This window comes from Pangasianodon hypophthalmus, chromosome 4 (assembly GCF_027358585.1).
Source record: "Pangasianodon hypophthalmus isolate fPanHyp1 chromosome 4, fPanHyp1.pri, whole genome shotgun sequence".
NCBI lineage: Eukaryota > Metazoa > Chordata > Actinopteri > Siluriformes > Pangasiidae > Pangasianodon > Pangasianodon hypophthalmus.
Genome location: NC_069713.1, coordinates 18,944,525 through 18,967,342, shown reverse-complemented (window position 1 = coordinate 18,967,342; position 22,818 = coordinate 18,944,525). Strand labels below are relative to the sequence as shown.

Sequence of the window (22,818 nt, the reverse complement as noted above, 5' to 3'; positions counted from 1 at the left end):
GTAGTCTACATAATGAGAATTTGCTCACATGGTATTGAAATAACAGCAAAAAGTGCATCATGCCTTCTGTATATGCTAAACAGATCAGGCTTGTCTGTACGGCTGCACCGTTCCCTTTTTCAGTCTACTACTTTCCTCCCTTCCTCCCTCTGTCCCTCCCTCTCTCTTTCTCTCCTCTCCTTCATTCCCAGCCCTCCCCTTTGCTGAAACTAAACGCCTGAGTACAGTCTCTCAAATAAGAGCACAGTACAACTAACACAGCAGAGTGGGTCAAACTCTCCTCTCCTCTTCTCCTGTTCTTCTCGTGCCTTTTCTGTCCTCTGATATCTCGAGCACAATCCCCTGGCCACGCAGCCTGGATTTGGGACAGGAGCTGGGTGGCACACGTGGGTGCCCTGGGGTACAGGGCCCATGCCAGTCTGTGGAGGAGGGCACATGGGCGTTGGGTAACTGGAGCGCAGAGGTGGAGGAGCCAGGGGGCTGGCATGAGTCAGGGCAGGGTGGCATGCTGGGCACGGCGTGGGAGACAGAGGGGCTGCAGACGCTGGGCATTGTGGTGATCGTGTGCGCCTCGCTCAAGCTGCTGCACCTGCTTGGCCTCATCAGCTTCTCCGAGGGTAAGGGAATATATGAGTTTAGACACAGGAGCATTGTTTACATAGTGAACACTGAGTTTAATATGAGGAAAATAAGTGTGTTTTCTTAGTGTATTAGAAGTTTGTGGAGTTGTGTGCTGGATATGTATATGAGCTTGCACATTTAGTCTCTGTGGATGAGGCAAAGATGAGAGATCAAATAAAAAGAAAGCCCAATATTAAAAACATTTGGCAAGCAGTTGAAAAGGGAGAGATGTAGTTTTAGATAAACGTTCCAAGAGTTTGAATTTATGTTGTTTTATTTAAAGAGTAGGTAAGTGTAGTTGGCATACTGTGAGCCTTCTTGCAGACTTATTGAACCTCAAGGACAGTTGTAAATAATAATAACTTCATCAAATGTTTTTATGGCCCTCTTAACACTCTGTTCCAATTTTCCATTCCATCATCCTCTGCTGATCTTCAACCTTTGCATAAACCAAGTGCTTTTCACTTGACAGCATCAGCCTACCCATCAGGCAAGATGAATATGTGAATATCACAGTGTGAATAGAACATGTGAAGTCATGTGGCAATTTGAGTACAGCAGGTTTCTTCCCTTAATCTGTCTATGAAATATCTGACAGCCTGTGAAATGATTGAAACTTCTGACATTCGGATTTTAAGCTTCTGCTCTCTTATATATCATATATATGATATTATGCAATATATATATATACATAGTCTCCATACATAGGGGACTATGTACGCCAGCACCACGTCAGTTGTGCCTTCTTCAGTGGATGTTCGAGGACATCCACTTCTCAGTTGGTCTGCAACACTTCCAATCTTTTTGAATTTGTTAATAAGTTTAGCAACAGTGTTGTGTGTGATGTGCTTGCCATGTTTCCTGTTAAAGTCCATCACAAACTTACGACAGCTTCTCGATCCAGCCATGAGAATGGTTATCGGTAAAAAAATATTTAGGTTAGGTTCAACTTTACTGTCATTGTCAGAGTACGAGTACAGAGACAATGAAATGCAGTATAGTTTATACAAAATATAAACTAAGTATGAAAAATATATAAATATATTTTTTTAAGTAATCAAACTGAGCATTTAAAACTGGTTAAAACACATGGCCTCTTTTTATGACATAATGCGATATATTAAGCATAGTGGCTTGAGAATAAAGCACTGTGGTAATCCATTTCACTTTGTGTAATCCATCTGTTGACAAATCTATAAGATTGTCTATGCTATCTAATATGGAGAAGATTCTGTGAAGATTCCTAGCTTTTTGCTCTATCTTTCTGTCTCGTGTGTGTTAGTGTGTTTGACTATGTTATGCCAGCTGTTGTATTGAAATGCTGCTTAAAGAGCAGTACCACTGCCAGGTTTACCACGTACTTTTATTCTGTGTCATAGCTGTAGTGTTTTGTTTAAATGGGTCATTTAACACAATTACACAGCAAGGCCAATGATTCAGGGGATGCTTTTAACCTCCTGCCTGAAAGTGTGAGGCAGTGCTATTTGCTCCCTCGGTTGGGCTTCATCTTTCACGCTCTGTCTCGTCAAAAACTGCATTTTCCTCCCATGGAAAGCTAGAGACTAGAAATTCAAATGTCTCAACACTCTAGCAATATTACTTTTTAGAATTATACGTTAGTAATACTCGAGCAAATTTTATATATTGTACAGTTTTGGTGACATGGTTTCAGTGCATTGCATATACCATGTGTGCGGTATTTATCAAAGTTAAGGCGAATACATCACCACCTTTAACCCTGTTGAACCCAACTTTTATCACTGGATCACAAAAGCACCACTGGGATCACAAAGGTATTTTTATAGTCAGGACGGACTGTGATAAAATGACGGCATATGGAAAGGGGTGGTTATGAATCTCAATGAACTGTTCCTTTTTTATTTCTTTCCTCTTTTTTTCTCAAAGCTAGTTCGCAATGATGAACGTTTCTTGCATATCAGTAGACAGCAAGGCCAGTGCTTGCCAAGATGAGCCAAAGCTCAGCCGCCAGCTGTCAAGCAGAGCTGTTTGTGTCCTCAGTTAGGCTTAATCTTTTTGCATACTGAACATTTCCATTTTTACTTTCTCTTCACTTGGCTACTGACGCTGGCTGTATCTATGAAGGTTTCTAGCTTCTATTCAGAAATTGAAACACAGAACTTGAAAAATCTATTTCTTATATGTAAGCAATTAACCATCTCCATTTTCTGACTGTTGTGAGGGTTTATTTTGATTCCTGCCTTGGTTTTTCTTCTAAAGATGCCTGCATCCTGTAAATATTTCATGTAAAGTTGTGTGACTGAATAGTAGAACTTGTTATTCATACAGAAAGATGGTTTGACTGACAGCAGTACCTAACTCAGATACATGATTTATTCAAAGAGACAACCATGGATATTTCGAGAGCGATCATTGAAAATCTGATTTTATACATTCCAGTGCATGTCTGTTGCTTTGGTCTTACCTCTGTAATTTTTTAAGGATTTACATACACTCCTGTGCAAAACAATGGGCCAAGCCCAAAATGGCAAATATTAAGCTTTTAATGGTCTTAAAAACAAATTATTGGTAAGAAAATTAGCAAGAATTAAACAAATGCACTCCTGAGACCTCCGTGTTTACTTTTGCTGCAGTGAACTGTTTGGGGAAAAGCTAGAAACAAGGAAATTCACTTATATAGTCTCCTTGTATGCAAAGGTAAAATAAAAAATTTTTAATGTAAAATTCAAACTAACACGTCTGGGTGTATAACATTTTCCAAAAATATCTTCTGGGATGTTTTTTTTTTTTTTCTTAAAAGATTAGTCGTTATTTGGTTATCTGCTAAGGGCCACAAGGCTTAAACATTTAAAGAAACCAAAGGGAAAAGCTATCCTATACCAAGTTCCTTTATCTATTTGTTTAATTCCTTCCAATTTCCTGACCAATGATTTGTGGTTAAGACCATTAAAAGCGTAATATTTTGACATTTTGGGCTTGGCCTTTTTTTTTTTTTTTTGCCCAGGAGTGGAAAATGCAGGTCATACAGTTGCAGTAAGAAAAAAAGGGAAACAAGACATGACACACTATGGAAATAAGACAGAGGTGAAATAAAAGGAACAAAAACGGTAGCATACATATTGAAGCTAGAGTCATTGCATCAGCTTGGAAACTAGGATGCTGCAGGTTCATATTTTACTCATTTCTTTTAGCTCATTAACATGCAGTATGTTAAGAACATCTGTGAAACATTATACCTTGAATGTATTCACTGTCAGTACAGTCAATATATACAGGCAGTTCCAAGTCACCTAAATCATGTTCCCATTGTGCTTGATGCTTGAGAGAGCAAATGAGTGGAAAGGCATGAGTTTGCTATAGATAGATAATTTCACCTTTGAAAGGAGACAGTTAAGAGAGTTGGTGGAAAGAGTAGAAAGGAGAATATATAGTAAATATCTAGACATCTGATTGATTTGAGGACTGTATAGTGCCACACTGGATTCCATTTCATTATACCTTCAATGCCAGGTAATATCTTCTCAAAGACAGTGTGTCAGGTACAGTGGCATCATGGATCCTGGAGTCAGTTGAGCAGTTGGCGTGACGAGTAAATCATTTATGAACATGAAAAGGATTGTAACACCCACCATGATGGAGCATTTACACTTGCATCCTACAACAAATGAAAAACTGAGCATATGTTAGTGAGAACTGAGTAATGTCATACCCCCAGCCGGATTTTTAATTATAATAAGAAGCTGAATTCTGTGAGACGCAGTGGATATAAAAAGTCTACACCCCTGTTAAAATGGCAGGTTTTTGTGAAATAAAAGAATGAAACTAAGATAAATCATATCAGATCTTTTCCCACCTTTAATGTGAAATTGCAAATTATACAAATAAAGTGAAAAATAATCAGAAACTTTTTTAGGGGAAAAAAGAAAAATAAAAAACTTACAATAACCTGGTTGCATAAGTGTGTTCACCCCTAAACTAATACTTTGTTGAAGCACCTTTGATTTTGTTACACCACTCAGTCTTTTTGGGTAAGAGACTATCTTTACTGGGCAATATTTTCTCACTCTTTCTTGCAAAAACATTCTAGATCCATCAAATTGTAAGAGCATCTCCTGTGCACAGCCAGCTTCTGGTCACCACACAGATTTTCAGTTGGATTCAGATCTGGGCTCTGGCTAGGCCATTCAGAAACATTGATCTTCCTTGGTTAAGCCATTCCTTTGTTGATTTGGATGTACGCTTTGGGTCATTGTCATGCTGAAAGGTGAAATTCCTTTTCTCTTTTACAGCTTACAAGCAGACACCTGAAGGTTTTGCACTAAAATCAACTGGTATTTGTAGCTATTCATGTTTCCCTCCACCTTGATAAAAGCCCCAGTTCTGGCTGAAGAAAAGCAGCCATAAAGCCTGATGCTGCCACCACCATGCTTCACCTTGGGTGTGGTGTTCTTTTGGTGATGTGCTTTTTTTTTGTTTTGCACCAAACATACCTTTTGGAATTACAGAATTATTATACCTTGGTCTCATCAGACTATAACCGATTTTGCCCCATATTTTGGGGTGATTTAGTTGAGCTTGGATGTTTGTGTGAGAAAGGGCTTCCATCTAGCCACCCAACCCCATAGCCCATACATGTGAAGAATATGAGAGATTGTTGTTACATACAGAGAGTAATCAGTACTTGTCAGATATTCCTGCAGCTCCTTTAATGTTGCCGTTGGTCTCTTGGCAGCCTCCCTTGTAAGTTTTTGTCTTGTACTTTTGTACATTTTGGAGGAATGTCCTGTTCTTGGTAATGTCAACGTGGTACCCCCATTTTCTATGATGTGGTTGGGCTTTTTTTCTTTGGAATGTTCTCACCTTCTGGCACTGCAGGAACAAAAAGTACAGACTGTTAAATGACTGATAAAATGATTTCATCCATGACTTGTTTGTGCTGCTGAAATACAGACATTATGCCTAGTATATCTTAATGGCAACATCCTTGCCATAATGTGATTTGACATGGAATGATTATGATCAAAACATCAAATATATGATGGTTTAGAATGATTTCAGAACACTTAATTATTCGTTATATTTATATAATGGGCTCGTTTGCAGTAGCGGGTGGAGTTATTGACAGATTTGTGAATCACCAATTTAGCTATTATCTCAGATCTCTGGGCTACAAAAAGATGTTAATGTTTAGTAAATGGACAACACTTGTGTTCAGGATTTGCACTGTTCCTACTTTATATTTAAGCTCTGCATTACAAAAAATAGGCCTGAGCCAGAGTTAGATTACTGGACAAGAAAATCCTGTAACAACAAAATCCTAATAAAACAACAGCCCCTGTAAGACAAAAGCCAAACCAACTGAAATGTACCTTGACAAATGTAATCAGCTGCAAATGAAAATCTTAGACATGAAAATGCCACAAGCAAACCCAGTTACATTTGTGAGCAGGCTTGAGCTTTGTCTGTAAGAAATGATGTGATTTGTCTGGGAGTGACTGTTTACGCTACTGGAGAGGAGACCTAAAATTTCAAAAAGGAAAAACTTTTCATATTCATAAAATTGAATTGAATATTTAAGCCATTATTAACCAACCAGTCTTCCTGGCAGGCCATTAAGGATGTTATAATGCCTACTTGATTTGCGTGTGGCCCAGAAGCATGGATCTAAACAGAGCAATTGTCTCATAGCCCTCACTGAAACTGTGAGGTGAGGACTAATTGGTGTGTCAGTGAAAATAAATATTGCCTAGCTTAGCGGAGTACTTGTGCATATAAACACACACACACACACACACACAATGAATACAGAGGATGCTTATGTCGGATTAACAGTGGCGCCGGCCATTAACAGAGGGGGCATTGCATGCGTGATGGCCACAGCACCCTTTCTCCTGGCCTTTGTCTTAGACACGTCCTTGCACAAGATTCACGAGTCTCTGACAGACCTTTGAGTGTGAACTGTACACTAAAGAGCCACAGGAGATGAGTTATGATAATGGCCTGTCAGAATCTTATATGCCTGAGAGGACCTTTTCTTCACCTTAGTCATATTGTGTTCTTTTTTCCTTTTTATAAAATGATGCCATGAACGAGTAGGCAGATTATTAGCAGAGACACACAGTTTGTACAATGGCTGTCCTTATAAAAATGTGTTTCATTGTAACGTCTTGTAGACTCTTTGAAGCTACAGCAAAAGAATTGGATGAACAAGATTTATTTTTTAAAATGTAGAATCTGTAAGAAATTACATTGTCTGCCTGACAATCTGGAAAGTCTTCACTTGTAAAGGTGATTTAACACCATGAAGCCAAATATGTTGTGACAGCAAATGGTTCTCTATCATCATAGCTACGAAGAAAAGTCCACACTTCTCATATCATTTTTACACTTGCCTCAGGAAACTAGGAAACTATGATGAGCCTCAGTTATAGAATGGGACAGGGAGTAGGACAAAAGAGAACCATCTCTGAGAAAACAGAACCAGCAGTTTCATTCAAAAAGCACAGTTTCCTTCACAGTTTGTTTGCAATATCTGTGACATGTGTTGCAGTTTTCGGATGTTGAAGATTCAGTCTGATTCCACTAAATCCAAAGTACATTTTATGTGTGCTTTGTTCCTTACTTAATAGAAATTAGGGCTGGGCAATTATAATGATCATCACGGTTATTTTGCTCATTCCTGAAACGGCAATTATTGTACTGTAGAAAGCAATCAGACAGTTGGGCTAAAACACAACCGGGAGCTTGCAATACTAAACTGACTACGATAAAATATTTAGTAACTACAGTGAAATTATTAACAAAACCTGCTGGCACATCATGTGATTTAATGTACCACACTCAAAACGTAAAACTAACCAATAAACAAATTATGTAATTCTTTCTATTTTCAGTTAAGCTCTCCAATAATGGAATCGATTATTTAAAAAAAAAAAAAAGAAAAAAGAAATAAACAACCCAACTAAGAAAAACAGAAATCAGGATTATGATTGAAATACTGTTCATTTTGCTGCCCTAATTGAAATAAAGACTTGGTTTGTCAGTAGTTTCATAGCCAGTGTTTCCATTACAGTATACAAAATACAAAATCATGGCCTCTTAGTCACACAGAAACTTTATGCAAGTCAGCAACTGAACATTGTTATAATCTTGAAGAAATTGATCACTTAAGAACTGCTGAAGCCACTTGAATGACTGGCAAATCTTACCTCACGCATGCGCACATTTCTATATACAGAATGTGATTTATCACATGTGTTTGCAGAAACCCCCAAGTGGTAGAAAAGTCTAATAGCATGTAAACTGATTATGAGGCACCCTCATCCCACTTAATAACATCAACATAATTGACAAAGTAATTGCTTTCTGTGGTGTTGACAACAAGGTGTAGACAGGGGACAGATGAAATGTAAAGTAAAATCATAAACGGCACATCTAAAGATTGACTGGGATGATGAAGATTCGGCACGTGCAGCTTTGCCCAGGGAGCTCTCTTTGCTGAGATTGATGAGTGGCTCGTCAGTTGATTTTGTTTGACCAGTGCAATTTTAGTTGATCTCTGCCAGCAGCTTATTGTCTTTTCCAAAAGTGGAACAAGACAACATGGTGTGAAAATACCTGATTATTGTTGCCTTTTCCTTTGTGTTTTTTGGCCTCTCCAAAAGTGGAACAAGCTGCTGGCAGAGATCAACTAAAATTGTACTGGTCAAACAAAATCAACTGATGAGCCACTCATCAATCTCAGCAAAGAGAGTTCCCTGGGCAAAGCTGCACGTGCTGAATCTTCAAGCAAGCCGATATCAGTCACTTTCTGCATCATCCCAATCAATCGTTAGATTGATTACATTTCATCTGTCCCCTGTCTACACCTTGTTGTCAACACCACAGCCAGCAATTACTTTGTCAATTATGCTGATGTTATTAAGCAGGATTAAGTTTTTGAAATATAATTTAAAACATGTTGTTGTTAAAACATAATTTTAAAGAATTCATATATGTGAACAGAAAAGGCTACTTGGTTAATGTACAGGTGATTTGTGATGCACAGTTGAGCTTCTTGAGTGCCGTAGCCAAGTGGAACACATGATCCATTGTGCAGAACCATGCGGTGGAACTCTGACTTCAGCAAGCTGGTATTTGAGATTGCTGGCTTATTTTTATTTTAATATTTTTTTAGACAACCCACTCATGAATGTGTCAAATTAACCATTTTGTTTTCCTCTATTCTGTGCAACAGTATCTCTAGTTAATCTTCTTATACCTTTTGACATGCTTCATGTTGTTCGCAACAAGCCATACCATGAGCAGACTACTGGGCTTTTTAAAGAGATGTTTTTATCATATATGGTGATTTGGGGTGTTTTTATTTGTGTGTGTGTAAATGAGCACATGTGATAAACTGGCAGTCCTTATGCACAAATGAAGAACTTGTTCTATGCATGCTTTGATTAATGACACCCCATTGCTAGTCACTTTGATTTAAAATTAGACATTTTATTGACTGAATGACTGAAAACCTTCATAGTGATATCACAGTACCGTATTAGTATGAGAGGCAAGCAACTACATTTATGTGTAAATGTAAGTTATTGATGCTTTTATTGCACACAACATAAAGGGCAATGTGTTTTCAGCAACTTTTTCCAATCTTTAATTCAAGCTTAGTGGTTTTAGGCATTGGGTAAAAGACTGACATGACCTTTCCAGTTTAGTTTCTGTGCTTCCCCTCAGGTGGTTTTAGCTATAATCAGACAGCCGGTAGAAGGTTGACCCACACATTTGTGGAAGCTTAAGTGAGGACTGTCTCAATCCATTAGAATTACAGGGACTTAATGGATGCTAATGGCTGTCCTGTCCAGAGAAATGAACAGTAAGGACAGGTTCTCAGCGGTTAGATTCAAGTGAACTGAAAGACATTCTCATCAGTTTTACTAAGGTGTGCAGCAGGAATACACAGAGTTATGAGGCCCTACATCTTATTTCTGATTATCAATCCACATTAAGGGGCAGATACAATAGAAGTGGACTGTGACACCAGTTGGATTTAGGAGTACTGAGAAAGATAAAGCTAACCTGTAGCACAATACTCAGTGATTTTCTTCCTAATGCATTCTTTATATAGCAGTCCCTACATTCGCAATGCCATAGGCTTACAGCAGATCTAATGCAAGCATTCAGACCACAGATTGTACAACAGCAAAACTGCTTGCTTTAAATGCCAGACATGTCATAGCTTAGCTTTGATGCCTAAACAAAAAAATGGCTCCATTTTGTTGAGAAACACGACTCAAAATTAATCTAAAGGATTCTGCTCTATGTGGATTAAACCTTTGTTAGACATCATACATGTTTTCTTGCACCATTTCATTATAACTGGCTTTGACACAAGATTTTGTAACCAATTGCTATCTCCTGCCACATGTATTTAAAAATGGGATGCAAAGGAGTCTTTCAAGATTGGAGCCTAAGGGACAAATTCAAAATTTTCATCAAAACAGTCTGGGTAGAACATTCACCGTTAGCATCAATCTCTAGTTTAATTGCAAAGCTAAAAGTGGAATAACCCGTCCCAACAAATCCTCTGTGATTTGAAAGTTTAAGTGTAGGCTGAAGGTGTGCTTATATGTTAGCTAATAGTCTATCATTCCGAATGATCAATTTTGAATTATATTTTGTTTACACTTTATAGTTTAAAATTATGTTTTTCTACTTCTCCTTGTTCAGAATATTTGGAGTGTTTATTATGTCTAGCCCTGAGTGAATTTGTCTCATCTCCATTTAAATTTCCTTGATAATTGCATATCTAATTTTAGCTCAGTTTTCTACCGCACTGGGTTTTTCAGAGCTCAGCTTCTTTATCTTAAAGGGCCAGTGTGTTTACTGAAAGTGCTGACGCTTGTTTGTGGCTTCGTTTATTAAAGGGGACTTTGCATTTTCTCTGATTAAGTGATATATGAGATGCAGTCTTAAAAGCTGAATGACAGTATGTCTGGGACAAGTGATTCATCAGATGATTTTAACAATGGGTACGGTTTCTGTGATTGGACACAACTTTAATAAGCTTTTAATTACTTTTTGAAATATTTGAAGTCAGCAACTGATGCATTATTTCTTTCAGTGAGAGCATAGGGCTCAAACCTTGTTTACATTTAAGTGAGCCGATTTCTAACTGCAAAATGCCAAATAATATGTTTATTCATAATTTATAAGTGATTCTAGCTTTTGTCATGCACATCATAAGCTGTAATAATGGTACAAAATTGTTGCTATTATGCAAGCCATAAGAATCAAATTAAGCTTTATGTGTAGGCAAGCAAAGAAGTGATTTTTCATTTGAGACTACATGTAGAGCCTTACATCGATATTCTCTCTTCATACTGGATTCTTTCAGTGCATCACAAACCAGCCGTTTCAGTCAATATTCTTGTCAATGATACTATTTTAACAAGCTTGTTTTAATTAGGCAGTATTTTTAAATAATATACTAATTTTCTACCAGTGAGATAATTTCTTCGTAAGCCATCATTTATGTTCTTGCCAGTTTTGTATATTGCCCTCAGTTAATGTGTTTTGGATCATGGCTTGTAATGAATTATGCCCTGTCATTACATAGCATACCAGTAATTGTGGTTCATCATTTTCTCAACTATGAACTGATGCCAGTTAAGTCTGTTAAACTTTGCTGGTCAAAAGTATTCTCTATTAATATATGCTACTATAAAGTCAAGGACTTTATGGCACTTCTGTGTAGACTTTACACCCCATCTAAGGCTTTCACACTGGGGTGTTAAAGGTGTTGTAACAAACTCTTTCTTTCTTTCTTTCTTTTTTAAAAAAAGTGTAAACTAAACAAAATAATTAGTCACAGAAAGGTTCAAAAGGCTAGAAAAACAAGAACAGGTACAAACCAAGCCTCTAAAGCAGGACAACACAACAGCAGATAACTACTCACATAACCACAACAAATAACAAAACAAATGCCAAGCAACTAAACACAGAACTTATAAAGGGGAACTAACCAGGAGAAACACAAGACAGGTGTGTATAGGAAATCAGTGAATCAACCACCGAAGATATTGAAACTATGAGGGTAGATGCCCTCTGGTGACGTGGAGGGGAATTGCCCATGGAGGATATGACAGGTGTGTTTGTCTGTGTGTTTTGTCACTCGTAGTTAACAGTTTAGAAATGCGAGACATCGCTTGGGTCTAGTGACCATCTGTGCTTTATTAATGTTTGGCTTTTGGCAGCTCCCTCCTGTCACTCATCTCTAATTTAAAAGTCAGCCCTCTACACACCCAGGGAATATACAGTACATCAGCACACATGCAGTGTGGCTAACTAACCTTATGAGAGGTGCAAAGTTTGTATACATACACTACTGATCATTCTGCATGTCTGCTTTTATAGATTCCAATTTAATTTCATTGCTCCAGTCATGGTATTTATTAACTGCTGTGTATATGTATGTTTGATTATTAAAGAAAATTTTGTTTATTTTGACATTTTCATTTTATTTTGAAGTGACAAGCCTGAAAGACGGAGAACTTAAGCTCAGTCTCTTAGAACAGAAACAGACGCATGCATTTCCATATATCAACACTGAGAACTTCATATTAACACATAACTTGAAGGGTGTTGCTCCCACATTGTTGGTACTTATCAATGAGAGCTCCTCCACTTCACCACAAATTAGTTTAAAGAGTGGTTGTAAAAAGTTGTAACATAGTGTTCTCCAGAATCTACTGTGTATATATATATATATATATATATATATATATATATATATATATATATAAAATATATATATATATATATATATATATATATATAATTTCTCTCTATGCTCTTTATGTTCTTCTCCAGGTAAAAACTTTAGGCAATTTTTCATTTAATGTAAGCATTAGTTCCTCTTCCTGACAGGCTTCCAGTCTATAGAATAAACCATCTCATAGTTTACATTATATTATATGTTATATTTGGCACAGAAAGCTGGGTGAATGAGTTTCTGCACTCTCGACCCGGCACTAGACGAGTTTTTGTGTGCGTATGTCTCTGGAGGTTTAGTATGTGTGCGTGTGTCTTTGCTGGTCCATCTCTGAGCAGAACAGATGTGATCCTGGGTTTTTCATTTTTGAACACCTGCACAATTTGTCAATTAGCAGTCAAATTCTTTGTCATTTTCCAAAGTCCAGCTGGAGGTGTACGGATCAAGTGCGCTGCTAATCAGACACCTCATTTTTTGCTCATTTATTCTCTCATTTATGACTCTGCCAGTTACTGAGATGGAAGGCTCTATGCACAGAGCCAAAGGCTGAGCAGGAATTATACAGTGCAATTGCTCTTTCATTAACAGTGAGAAAGAGTGTGCAGTATATATCCATGTGTCTGACAGCTAATTACATTAAAGAAACAAAAATTACAACCATCAAACCTTCTGTCAGAGAAATCACCTTGAATTAGTTTAGCTACTTTGCTGGAGCAGCTCCATAAGCACGGTTTGGTCTGGAATTTGAAACTAAACATCCTAAACATCAGTGAATATAAGTGAATATAAGGCTTTTAAACACAAACAACTAAGGCATAGTCACTGAATGACATTAGGCATTGTTTGCTACAGGTAAATATGGTGTACATGCCCTCAGTAAGGGGGGATTATATTGTTTCTGCCTTCCTGCAGTGTTCATGAAGTACTTTTACATCACTCAGTTGTAGCTTTTTAAATGCCCACTGGGGTTTTTGAATTGTGGCTCACCAGGGCATGTGCTCTAACCGTATCTGCTGTTGACGCCATGGGCAGGTGGTTATGTCTGAGAACAGATCATAAATTAGATCATAAATTTCTAACAGGCAGGGACCTTTGTGGAGCATTAAACTTTGTAAATCACACAATACACAGTAATGGAGACCTGTAAGATCTTGGATGCATCATTGGCCCAGACTGTGTACATTATATATGTGGAAAAGCCATGAGAAATCTGATGGATGCCAGCAGGAAGTGGAAAGTTGTAAATCCACTCTGAACACAGTTGAAGTGCAGAAAAATGAAACTATCCAGACTCATAAATACAGCATATATTGTAGCTGACTTAACATTTTATTATATAATTATAAAGCTCCATAAGTAATTTACTATGTCAATGCCTGCGTGGGTTTTTTACACAGGCTATGGTTTTTCAAACTGATAGGGGTTCTGGAGTACGTACATCAACCTCACTGGTTTGGTCTAAACCAGAGATTCTTTAAATGTGAGTTGTTCCCTGACAACCCCAGGCTTTTAATTTCAAACTAAGGTGCTAACCCTGCTTACTTTGGCTAAATGTTTCATTATCATTTATCAAAAGAGAGTTTTTTTTTAGAGTTCCTCAAGGGTTATGGATGTTGAACACATCTAGCTTTGTAAAGACGTTCTACCTAGAACCTTTCCTGAAAAAGAAATCTTCTGTTTTTACATAGAATCTTTAAGGTTTTACCAGTGCAACAAACTCAAGAACTCTTTAGGGTGTTTGATGAAGTACTGTAAGAAGTAACAATTGCATCATTGTGCAGTTCTTCAAAGGATGGGATACAGTGTGGATAGTTCCGTGGCCATCTAGTCCTAATAATAACAATCATCAATGTTCTGAAGAAAACTGCTGCTCTGGACAGTATGTCTATGTGCTGAAGTGTAAACCTAGCACCTGAAATCAGCACAACCCTCCACTGAGTGGGGAATTGGTTTGGTGTAGTCAGCTCCAGCATTCCATACTGGCTTGATATTATAAAATGAAAAATAGAAATAGTTAGGGATATTTTGACTGTACAGTTTTATTTGAACACAATATTTTTCCAAAGTTTCTTAAGTAGTGCCTTTTTTCTACAAAACAGTGGTTTTACCAATTAATTGCTGAAGCCTCCCCTGGAGAGAATAACAGCACTAACCCTCTTCCTGGAACGTCTAATAAGTTTAGAGAAAACTTGTAGAGGGACAGCTTGTTAATGAACATTCCAAGATCCTTTATAGTCTTAGGTTTGTGCATGTGGCCTTCCTTCTTCAATTCAGACAACGTTTTCAGTAGGGTTCAAACCCAGAAACCGAGTTGGCCATTGGGAAACACTTATTTTATGTCCCACAACCATTTCCCAATTGATTTGGGTGTATGTTAGGGAAGATTAACCTCTTAACCTCCTGAAAGAGTAAACCAGGTTTTGGGCTCTTAGTCTTTACAAGAAGCACTGGATGACTAGCTGAAAAATAGCCCCATCACCATATTCTACATTGGATATCTGGTGCTTTTCTGTGCATGTAGTCTCTTGTTCTTATCTCAGTACGGCGAAATATTCTATTTGTAGCTCCAGTGATACTTGATTCAAGCTCAGGTGCTTCACTGTGTGGGCTTCTTTGAGGAAGGGCTTCTTTCATACATCCCTTCCAAAAGCACATTGTTATAATCTATCTAATAGTTGAAACTTGGCAATACCTGACATCAGTGAGGACCTCATACATCCTGGCAACCTGTTTTCTGTTGACTACCTAGTTTTTAAATCCATTATCACATCTATTCATCTCAACAACTTTTTTTGTGTTGATATCTGTTTGGTTTTCCCCCTGTGGTGATGGATGTCTAAGGGATTAGACTCTAGGGAAGCTGGAATATAAAATGGTCAAAGGCAGTACCAGTTTTGTGGAGATTACAAGGATTTGTTTCTCTCAAGAATGATCATTTTAAATATTCTTGGAGGTACCAATAATACCACACTGCATGTTTGTGAGCGAACATAAAAATTTTTTATTTTTTGTTAGAGGAACAGTAAGTAGTTTTGCCTATGATTGTATGAATTTTTTTTTTTAAAATTACACCGATTTTCTCTTGAAGGGTGCCAATAATTCTGGGGTTGACTGTACACATGCAATGCACAGATGAACTGAAACCTTGTTAAAGGGCATTTAATCAATAAAACTGAATAACTTGCTTCCTTAGGGTGTTGTAGTTGATACACCTGTCTTCCTCACTTGTACAGCATATGCAGATTTATCGATAAACTTACAAGAGAACTCTGATGCACAAACATGTTTTATTAATTTATGCAGGTTGCTGTGATCATCGTGTTCAGCCCAAATATTTATTCCTCTGTCTGTGAAGTGTTCAGAGTCTCTGACTTCATTTCTACCGTAACATCAATGTTCTGGACAGTGGTGACGTTTATATGGTGAGGGTTAAAGATCAGGTTGAGTCATATACTGACATTTCACACACTGTCTATCTAGACATTATGAATTCTCGCTAATTTTAGCAAGGCTTCTTCACACAATGGCAAAAGTACATCATGACAGCTTTCTCTTGTTTTATTGAATGATGTCAGGCATGTTTTCCTGTTAGATGCAGCTTCATGAAATATTCATTAAGACATCATAAGTTTCCCCTTATCATTTTTCAGTATTTAAGCATCATGAATATGTTTATTTGATTCAGTTTGTGTTGCTTGAACTTATCACCAGCCACTATATACTGTTAAAGGCAGTGACAGTGTGAATGAGTATGCATGATTTAAAAGCTGCTGCATGTAGGTAAATATCTATTTTCTGTCTGATGAGCAAGATTTGTTAATAATGAACTATAGCCTTAATTATCTGTAGTGTATGACATTATTAATTTAACATAACATCAGAGACATTGTAAAAAGAAATGAATGTTTTTGCTTTTTCAGAGAATTTCATTGTAGGTGTTTTCACAGCATTTCAACAAACATTAATTGTGCGTTATGTGTTTTTGGCTTTACAGTAAAGTCAGCCAGGATATATAAGCTCTCAATGTCAATTAACACTGATCATACGCGTACTTCAATTTACCCTACTCTGGCCCACTGCTAATGACATCCAGCCAAACAATGCAGGAGGGATTCCAAGCTCGACCTGCATTCATGCCAAATAATGATTTGAGCAATCTCCAATTATCTGCTCTTTAAACGATTCCACACAGCTGCCAAAATAGTTTACCATCCTTTCAGCTCTGACATCTACTCCATCACAGTGTCTTTTTCCTCGCTATCTGAGTTGCTCTGATAATTGAGCAGGTGTGGGGTGATGGATGGCTAGCTGTGGAGGAAAGCTCATCGCCTCATGCCCACTCTATCTTTAAAGCCTTATAGTGGGATTTTCAGCAGTGCCTCTGGGTCATGTAGGGCTTTACCATCCTGCTTTGCTAAAACCACTGATGCTAGCACCCTAGGTGAGGTAGGATATATTTGCACAGGCAAACGTAAAAAGAGTTATGCACTTCAAAGTGTCAAAGTGTAGGCCACAAAAATGAAATGGAGAAAGAAAATGAAAAGAGACAAAACATAAACCTTACATAAAACAGGCTATTCTTCCATTGCAATGGAGAAATGTTAGGTGCACAGGAATTTTCTAAATTTATGGCTGTGCAGTGCCTCGGAAGGCCTGTGAAAGTTGTCAAAGTCACACACACACACACACACACACACACACACAGACACACACACACACACATACACATATATTTATATATGAGACATGTGAGATCAAAAGTAGAATATGAGACAATAGATCAGAATGTCAGCTTTCATTTCCTGATATTTATATCTAGATGTGTTAAACAACTTAGAACATGGTACATTTTGTTTGAACCAACCCCTTTTTTCAAGTGATCAAAAATATTGGAACATGTGACTGACAGGTGTTTCTTGTTGCCCAGGTGTTCCCTGTTAGATTGATTGTTTAAACAATTAATAGCTGTAAATGTCTACTCTTGGTCTGAGCCTGGGGTTTCATCTGTGAAGGCTCCATTTGTTTTTAAAAAGGATATGAAGAACCAACATGAAGAACCGAGTGCTGTCGATGGGAGAAAAGCAAGTCATTTTGAAGCTAAGGAAAGAGGGAAAATCATTGCACAAGCCTTGGGCATAGCCAATACAATAATTTGGAAAGTCCTGAAAAAGAAAGAAACCACTGGTGTACTAACAACCAGACACTGAACAGGTCAACCAAGGAAAAGATGATGACAGAAACATTGTGAGAGCAATGAAGAAAAACCCAAACACAACAGTGACATCACCAACAACCTCCACAGGGCAGGGGTAAAAGTATCACAATCTACTTTTGGAAGAAGACTCAGAGAACAGAAATATAAGCATGCCAATTATATGCAAGCACGCCAAATATATGCAACCGTGGCCACCGTGGAGTCCTTCAGGCTCCTGGGCTTTGCCATCTCAGAGGATCTTAAATGGGAGACCCACACAGGCTCCATCGTGAAGTTGACTGTACTTCCTTCGCCAACCGAGGAAGTTCAGCCTGCCACAGGAGCTGCTGACCCAGTTCTACTCAGCTGTCTTTGAGTCTGTTCTGTGCACTTCAATAACTGTCTGGTTTGGTTCAGCTACCAAATCAGACATAATAAGACTACAACAGACAGTCTGGACTGCTGAGAGGATTATTGGTGCTCCTCTGCCCTCCCTCCAGGAACTATACTCTTCCAGAATGAGGAAACAGGCACGAAAAAACATTTCAGACCCCACTCACCCTGGCCACAGCTTCTTTTAACTGCTGCCCTCTGGCTGGCGCTACAGAGCACTGAGCACCAGAACATCCAGACACAAGAGCAGCTTTTTCCCCATAGGACATCTCCCTCATGAACAGTTAATTGCCTCCATGGATGTTCTTAGTGCAATTTTTCATTGTGGATATTACCTTATGTGCAATTCTAAATTCACTCCTATTTCTTCTATTACCTGTATATACCCCTAACTTCTGCCCATTGCATTAGCCCTTGCATAGCTGTACATAGCATCTGTACCAGATATATTCTGTATTAAGCCTTATTGTGTCTTCTATACATCTTTTAAATCTTATTACTATGTGTCTTGCTGTCATGTTTGTGTCTGTACTGGAAGTTTCACTTACCAAGTTACATTCCTTGTGTGTGTGAGCACATCTGGCAATAAAGTTCTTTCGGATTCTGATTCTGATCTGCTGCAATAAATTTGCTCAAAGTTGGGTGGTCTGCCACCAAAACCATGTTCTTCACTGGTTAACAACTCTAGATGTAAATATTAGGAAATGAAAGCTGAAATTCTGATCTCATCATCTTGTATTCATCTTTTGATCTCAAACCCAAAAGTCTTCTGTGTAATAGCAAGAACAAAAGAATTGGCCTTGCCATTCCAATATTGTCAGAGGGGACTGTTTTCACTAAACTAGTGTTGTCTTGCTAAAGTTTGCTAAGCATGGCACATTTTCCTCTTGGTTCTGACTAACGGCGAATTCTCTTTGCCACTCAACACTCATTCATCAATGCCTTATTAACTATGTCTGATTCCAGTCTCAATGGAAACCTATCATTCCCACTCCAGATCCACCTGCCAAGCATGTTCCGTGTCCTATTGCTAACCATGCTGTTGCTCCTGGTGTATCTTCTAGGTTCTTTCTGTCTTCAGAGAGGTGGCAGGAGTGGAGTCGGAGCACGTTTCCGCAAGCTCTTCCTCTGCTCCTCTGCCATAAAGCCATCTCCCACTATGCAAAGCAAGTTGTCTGAGCTCACGTCTCCTCTCACTGCACTGTTTTTTTGGCTTTATCAGTCTCTATTTCTTCATAGACTGGTTTTTATCTGTCTCTCTCTCACTTTTATGCATTCTCTCTTCTCTCTGTTTATATATCTGGTGTACCATGGTTGTGTTATATTATATAGTTAGGATTCAGGTCTTATCATACAGACAGGTGCTCTGTTATCTGCTAGGCCTGTATTTTTCAACAGGCTGGAGATCAGTGGACCTGACAACGAAAGGATATTTGTTTTCATGTTTGCCTTTATCAAGAAACAAATTTTCACCCTTTAAGCAACTGCTTTAACCCCCTAAACCCCTAAATCCCATCAGCACATCCAGACTTTCCTTATTCTTCACTCTCATTACTACAAACTTTTTTTATTATTATTTTCACTGTAGTTGGTGAATAATTCATAGTAATTACTACATAACTTTCTCTAAAATGAATAACTGAATAATAAGAAGGGGCTTTTTCCACCCTGTACAACTTGCATATTAATCTTTAAACAACTGTTTTAACCCCTTACACTCCCAAACCATATCAACAGGTCCAGAGTTTCCTCATTATTCACTCTCATTACTACAAACCTTTTCTATTATTTTCACTGTACTTATTTAGAAATTCATAAGAGTTAAAAATAAACACTACATCACCTTCCCTAAAATGAATAAATAAATAATAAAATGGGACATAATAAAAAAAAAAGGAAAAATCCACCCTGTATGACACTTAATTTTGTAATGAAATTCTGAATTGACTTTTTTAAACTTCTTTCATCAACATGTTGGTCTGCTGTCTCTTAATTAACAGTTTTATACATTACCTACTATACCGTTCGACAACATGCTGATAGTGGTGCCAGTGGGATTTAGCCCTTGCTGTAAGGTCATAATTAGATTTAACTACTTAAGTGCTATTAATACTAATTATAACCTTGATTTAGATTTTAAACAAATTTTGGTCATAGCAAATTTTTGGTTACTGTTCCGTACAATTAAATTCACTGAACACAAAGTAATATTACAGAAGTTTAATTAATTATGTAATTATTTTACTCATTAAACATTTTTCATGCTTCACTATTAGAACAGTTTTGCTTAAATGAAACAAAGAAAGCTGAGTTTAGAAGAATTATATTTGATATGAAATTTCAATTCATTGTTTCCCCCTTGCATTTTATGCTAAGGTTGCTAGCTGTACTTGCAACGTAACACACCAGCCATCAGTAAAAAGACTCATATGGCCCTTTAACTGGTCGTCTGAGTCATACTGCTGTACTTGTGAGAGACCTCACTACCATGGTGATATGCTTTATGGTTCAGTGGCTCTTACCAACCCAAAAGCCCTGGACTATCAGGTCTGATAACAGCTGAAGAGAGCTGGCTGTTTGCACTGAACTCATTTTAGCTTTTATCAGGTGTCTAATGGGATGTGAAGGCAGTAAGACACACTGGAGCAGTAAGAGAGAAGATATATTTTGAACACTGACCAGGAAGGACATTTCCACCCACTGATTACTTTGTGTCAAATGCCCAAAAACCACTCATGTTTGCTTACAATCAATCAAAATAATAATCATTGATCTCAGTATACTTATTTTTCTATTCATAACATTTTATTTCAAAATAATTATTACATATTCACTGTCTAAAATGCCAATCAGAGAGAGATTAATCTTCTAAAAAGAAAAAATGGTGTTAAGCACTCACAGCATCAAAGAACTTGAATAATTGGCTAATTAACAAATCCCTAAATACACAGAATGACTGAATTTATGCAGCAGTGGTTTCAAGTTGCTGAATATCAGACCAATTCTTTGAAGAATGAGTATGCATATGTAAGAGTGTCTGATTGCTTACTGACTTTACATGTACAAGAGACATTGAAAGTCTGAAGTGACTGAGTGTTTGATATTTTGGTCTATACATGATGTTTCATCTTCAGGAGTTCGGCATAACTGTTTTACTGTACATATTCTAACACACAAGTGATCAATTTAATGCACAAATCTACTAGACAGTGGAAATTGTGCATGTGCAGCTGGTCTGGGCTCATTTGAGGCCAAACGAAAAAGTCAAAGGAGTGAAATGTTTTTACTTTCATGCAGGATAGAGTGGGTGCTACAGTATGTGAGTCATAGAAAGAAGTTTCCAAAAGAATTCAGTAAATCCCCATTAAAAGTGTAACTTTATATGAACAAAATCCTTTAAAAAAAAAAAACATCATAATTTTGTTATTTCATAATGTCATTCCCTAGGAACAGAAATGCTTTGTCAGCATGAAGCCAGCAGATGTGCAAAAAAGCTATCAGTATCCAAAACAAGATAAAAAAGATAAATGTATTGCACATTTGGAAGTTTTCACTGGTTAATTCATATGGCAAGTAACCTTATTTGAACTATTCAAGATGTGGTTTTAAAACTGCAGTGGAGACAGTTTATGTTTGGGTTTGTGGATTCATTTATTCATCTGCCTTATCTTGATAAGGATCACTTATTTGTTTATATTTTGCAAAACAGAACCAATCAGCTTATTAGAACATATCACAGGTGGATACAAACAAAAATAACTGCTGGCAGGGGTCAGAATGTGTGAGGTGGTGAAAGTGGTATTTAAAAACATGTCCCACACACACATATAGTGGGAACAAGTTACCATCATTACAGCTTAGTTCAGTCTCTCCAAAACACTCAGCAAGTTTGCTTCAGAATTAAGGACAAGGCTGAATGACAGGTTTCTAAAATTTAAGGGAAAATGCTGAGAAGGTACTTCTATAAAGTAAACTTCAAGTGATATCTACTTCTATATCAGTTGTATATATGACAACAGTGGTTATGATCAGTTATTAGTTTCAGCTGCTAAAGGCCCTTCTGTGACGTCTTAAAACTTCATCAGATTTTTAGCGATCGTGCTGATATCCAGAGAAAAGCCTCAGTGAAATTGATGCATGTGTATATTGTTGTCTTCCACAGACAGTGCTGAGGATGAGCTGGAGCTGTCAGCCGTGCGCCATCGGCCTGAAGGCCTGGAGCAGCTGGAGGCCCAGACCCGCTTCTCTCGCAAAGAGCTACAGATTCTCTACCGTGGCTTCAAAAATGTGAGCTATCATCTTGAAGTAGAACATTTCTTAAGGGTTGATTGATGTAATCGCCTACTAGGATGTGTAAATATAGTATATCAGTAAGAGATCTAAGGACAATAAGCCTTAAAATAATGTAAATGGGGATTATGACAAACCTGTTGTGTAAAAATTAGTTAACCACATAAACTTCACATGAACTTTCTCACCAGGGCATACTTCATTCAGCTGAGATTTTTTTTTTCAAGTTTATAGTGTAATATTTAAAAAGTTCTAGCTCCAAACCTACAGATACATTTAGTTTTATAGATATCTGTCTGCTAGTCATTCATCATCCAGCTATGAATATGCAACAAAACTGGTCATGACCGATCAATGTCCACATTTTGTTTACACTCTGGCAGAAAAGCAGACTCAAAGCGTCAGTATGGCATATGCTCAATGCAAATAAAAAAAGTGTACAAAACAGGACTGGTAGGGCCTCCTGGTAAGAGGCATAGAAGAAAAGGGATCACCCTATCCCAATCCTTTGCCCAGAGTCCAAGAGAGCCAGACTAGCCATGCTCTTTGGATGGGAAAGATACTCTCTAACTGA

General features: G+C 37.7%; 1 protein-coding gene across 7 annotated transcripts in view; it reads left to right on the top strand.

Annotated features, from left to right (window-relative positions):
* Positions 1-22,818, top strand: part of kcnip4a (potassium voltage-gated channel interacting protein 4a) — a 148,718-nt gene that overhangs the window by 109,980 nt on the left and 15,920 nt on the right. For 5 of the 7 annotated variants that reach the window (XM_026936279.3, XM_026936274.3, XM_026936278.3 and 2 more), the window contains one exon: positions 22,117-22,241. In XM_026936279.3, the coding sequence (XP_026792080.2) occupies positions 22,117-22,241 (125 nt within the window). Of the gene's footprint in view, positions 1-35; positions 618-17,132; positions 19,121-22,116; positions 22,242-22,818 lie in introns of those variants that run through there. The other 2 variants (XM_026936276.3, XM_026936282.3) reach the window with 2 other exon arrangements.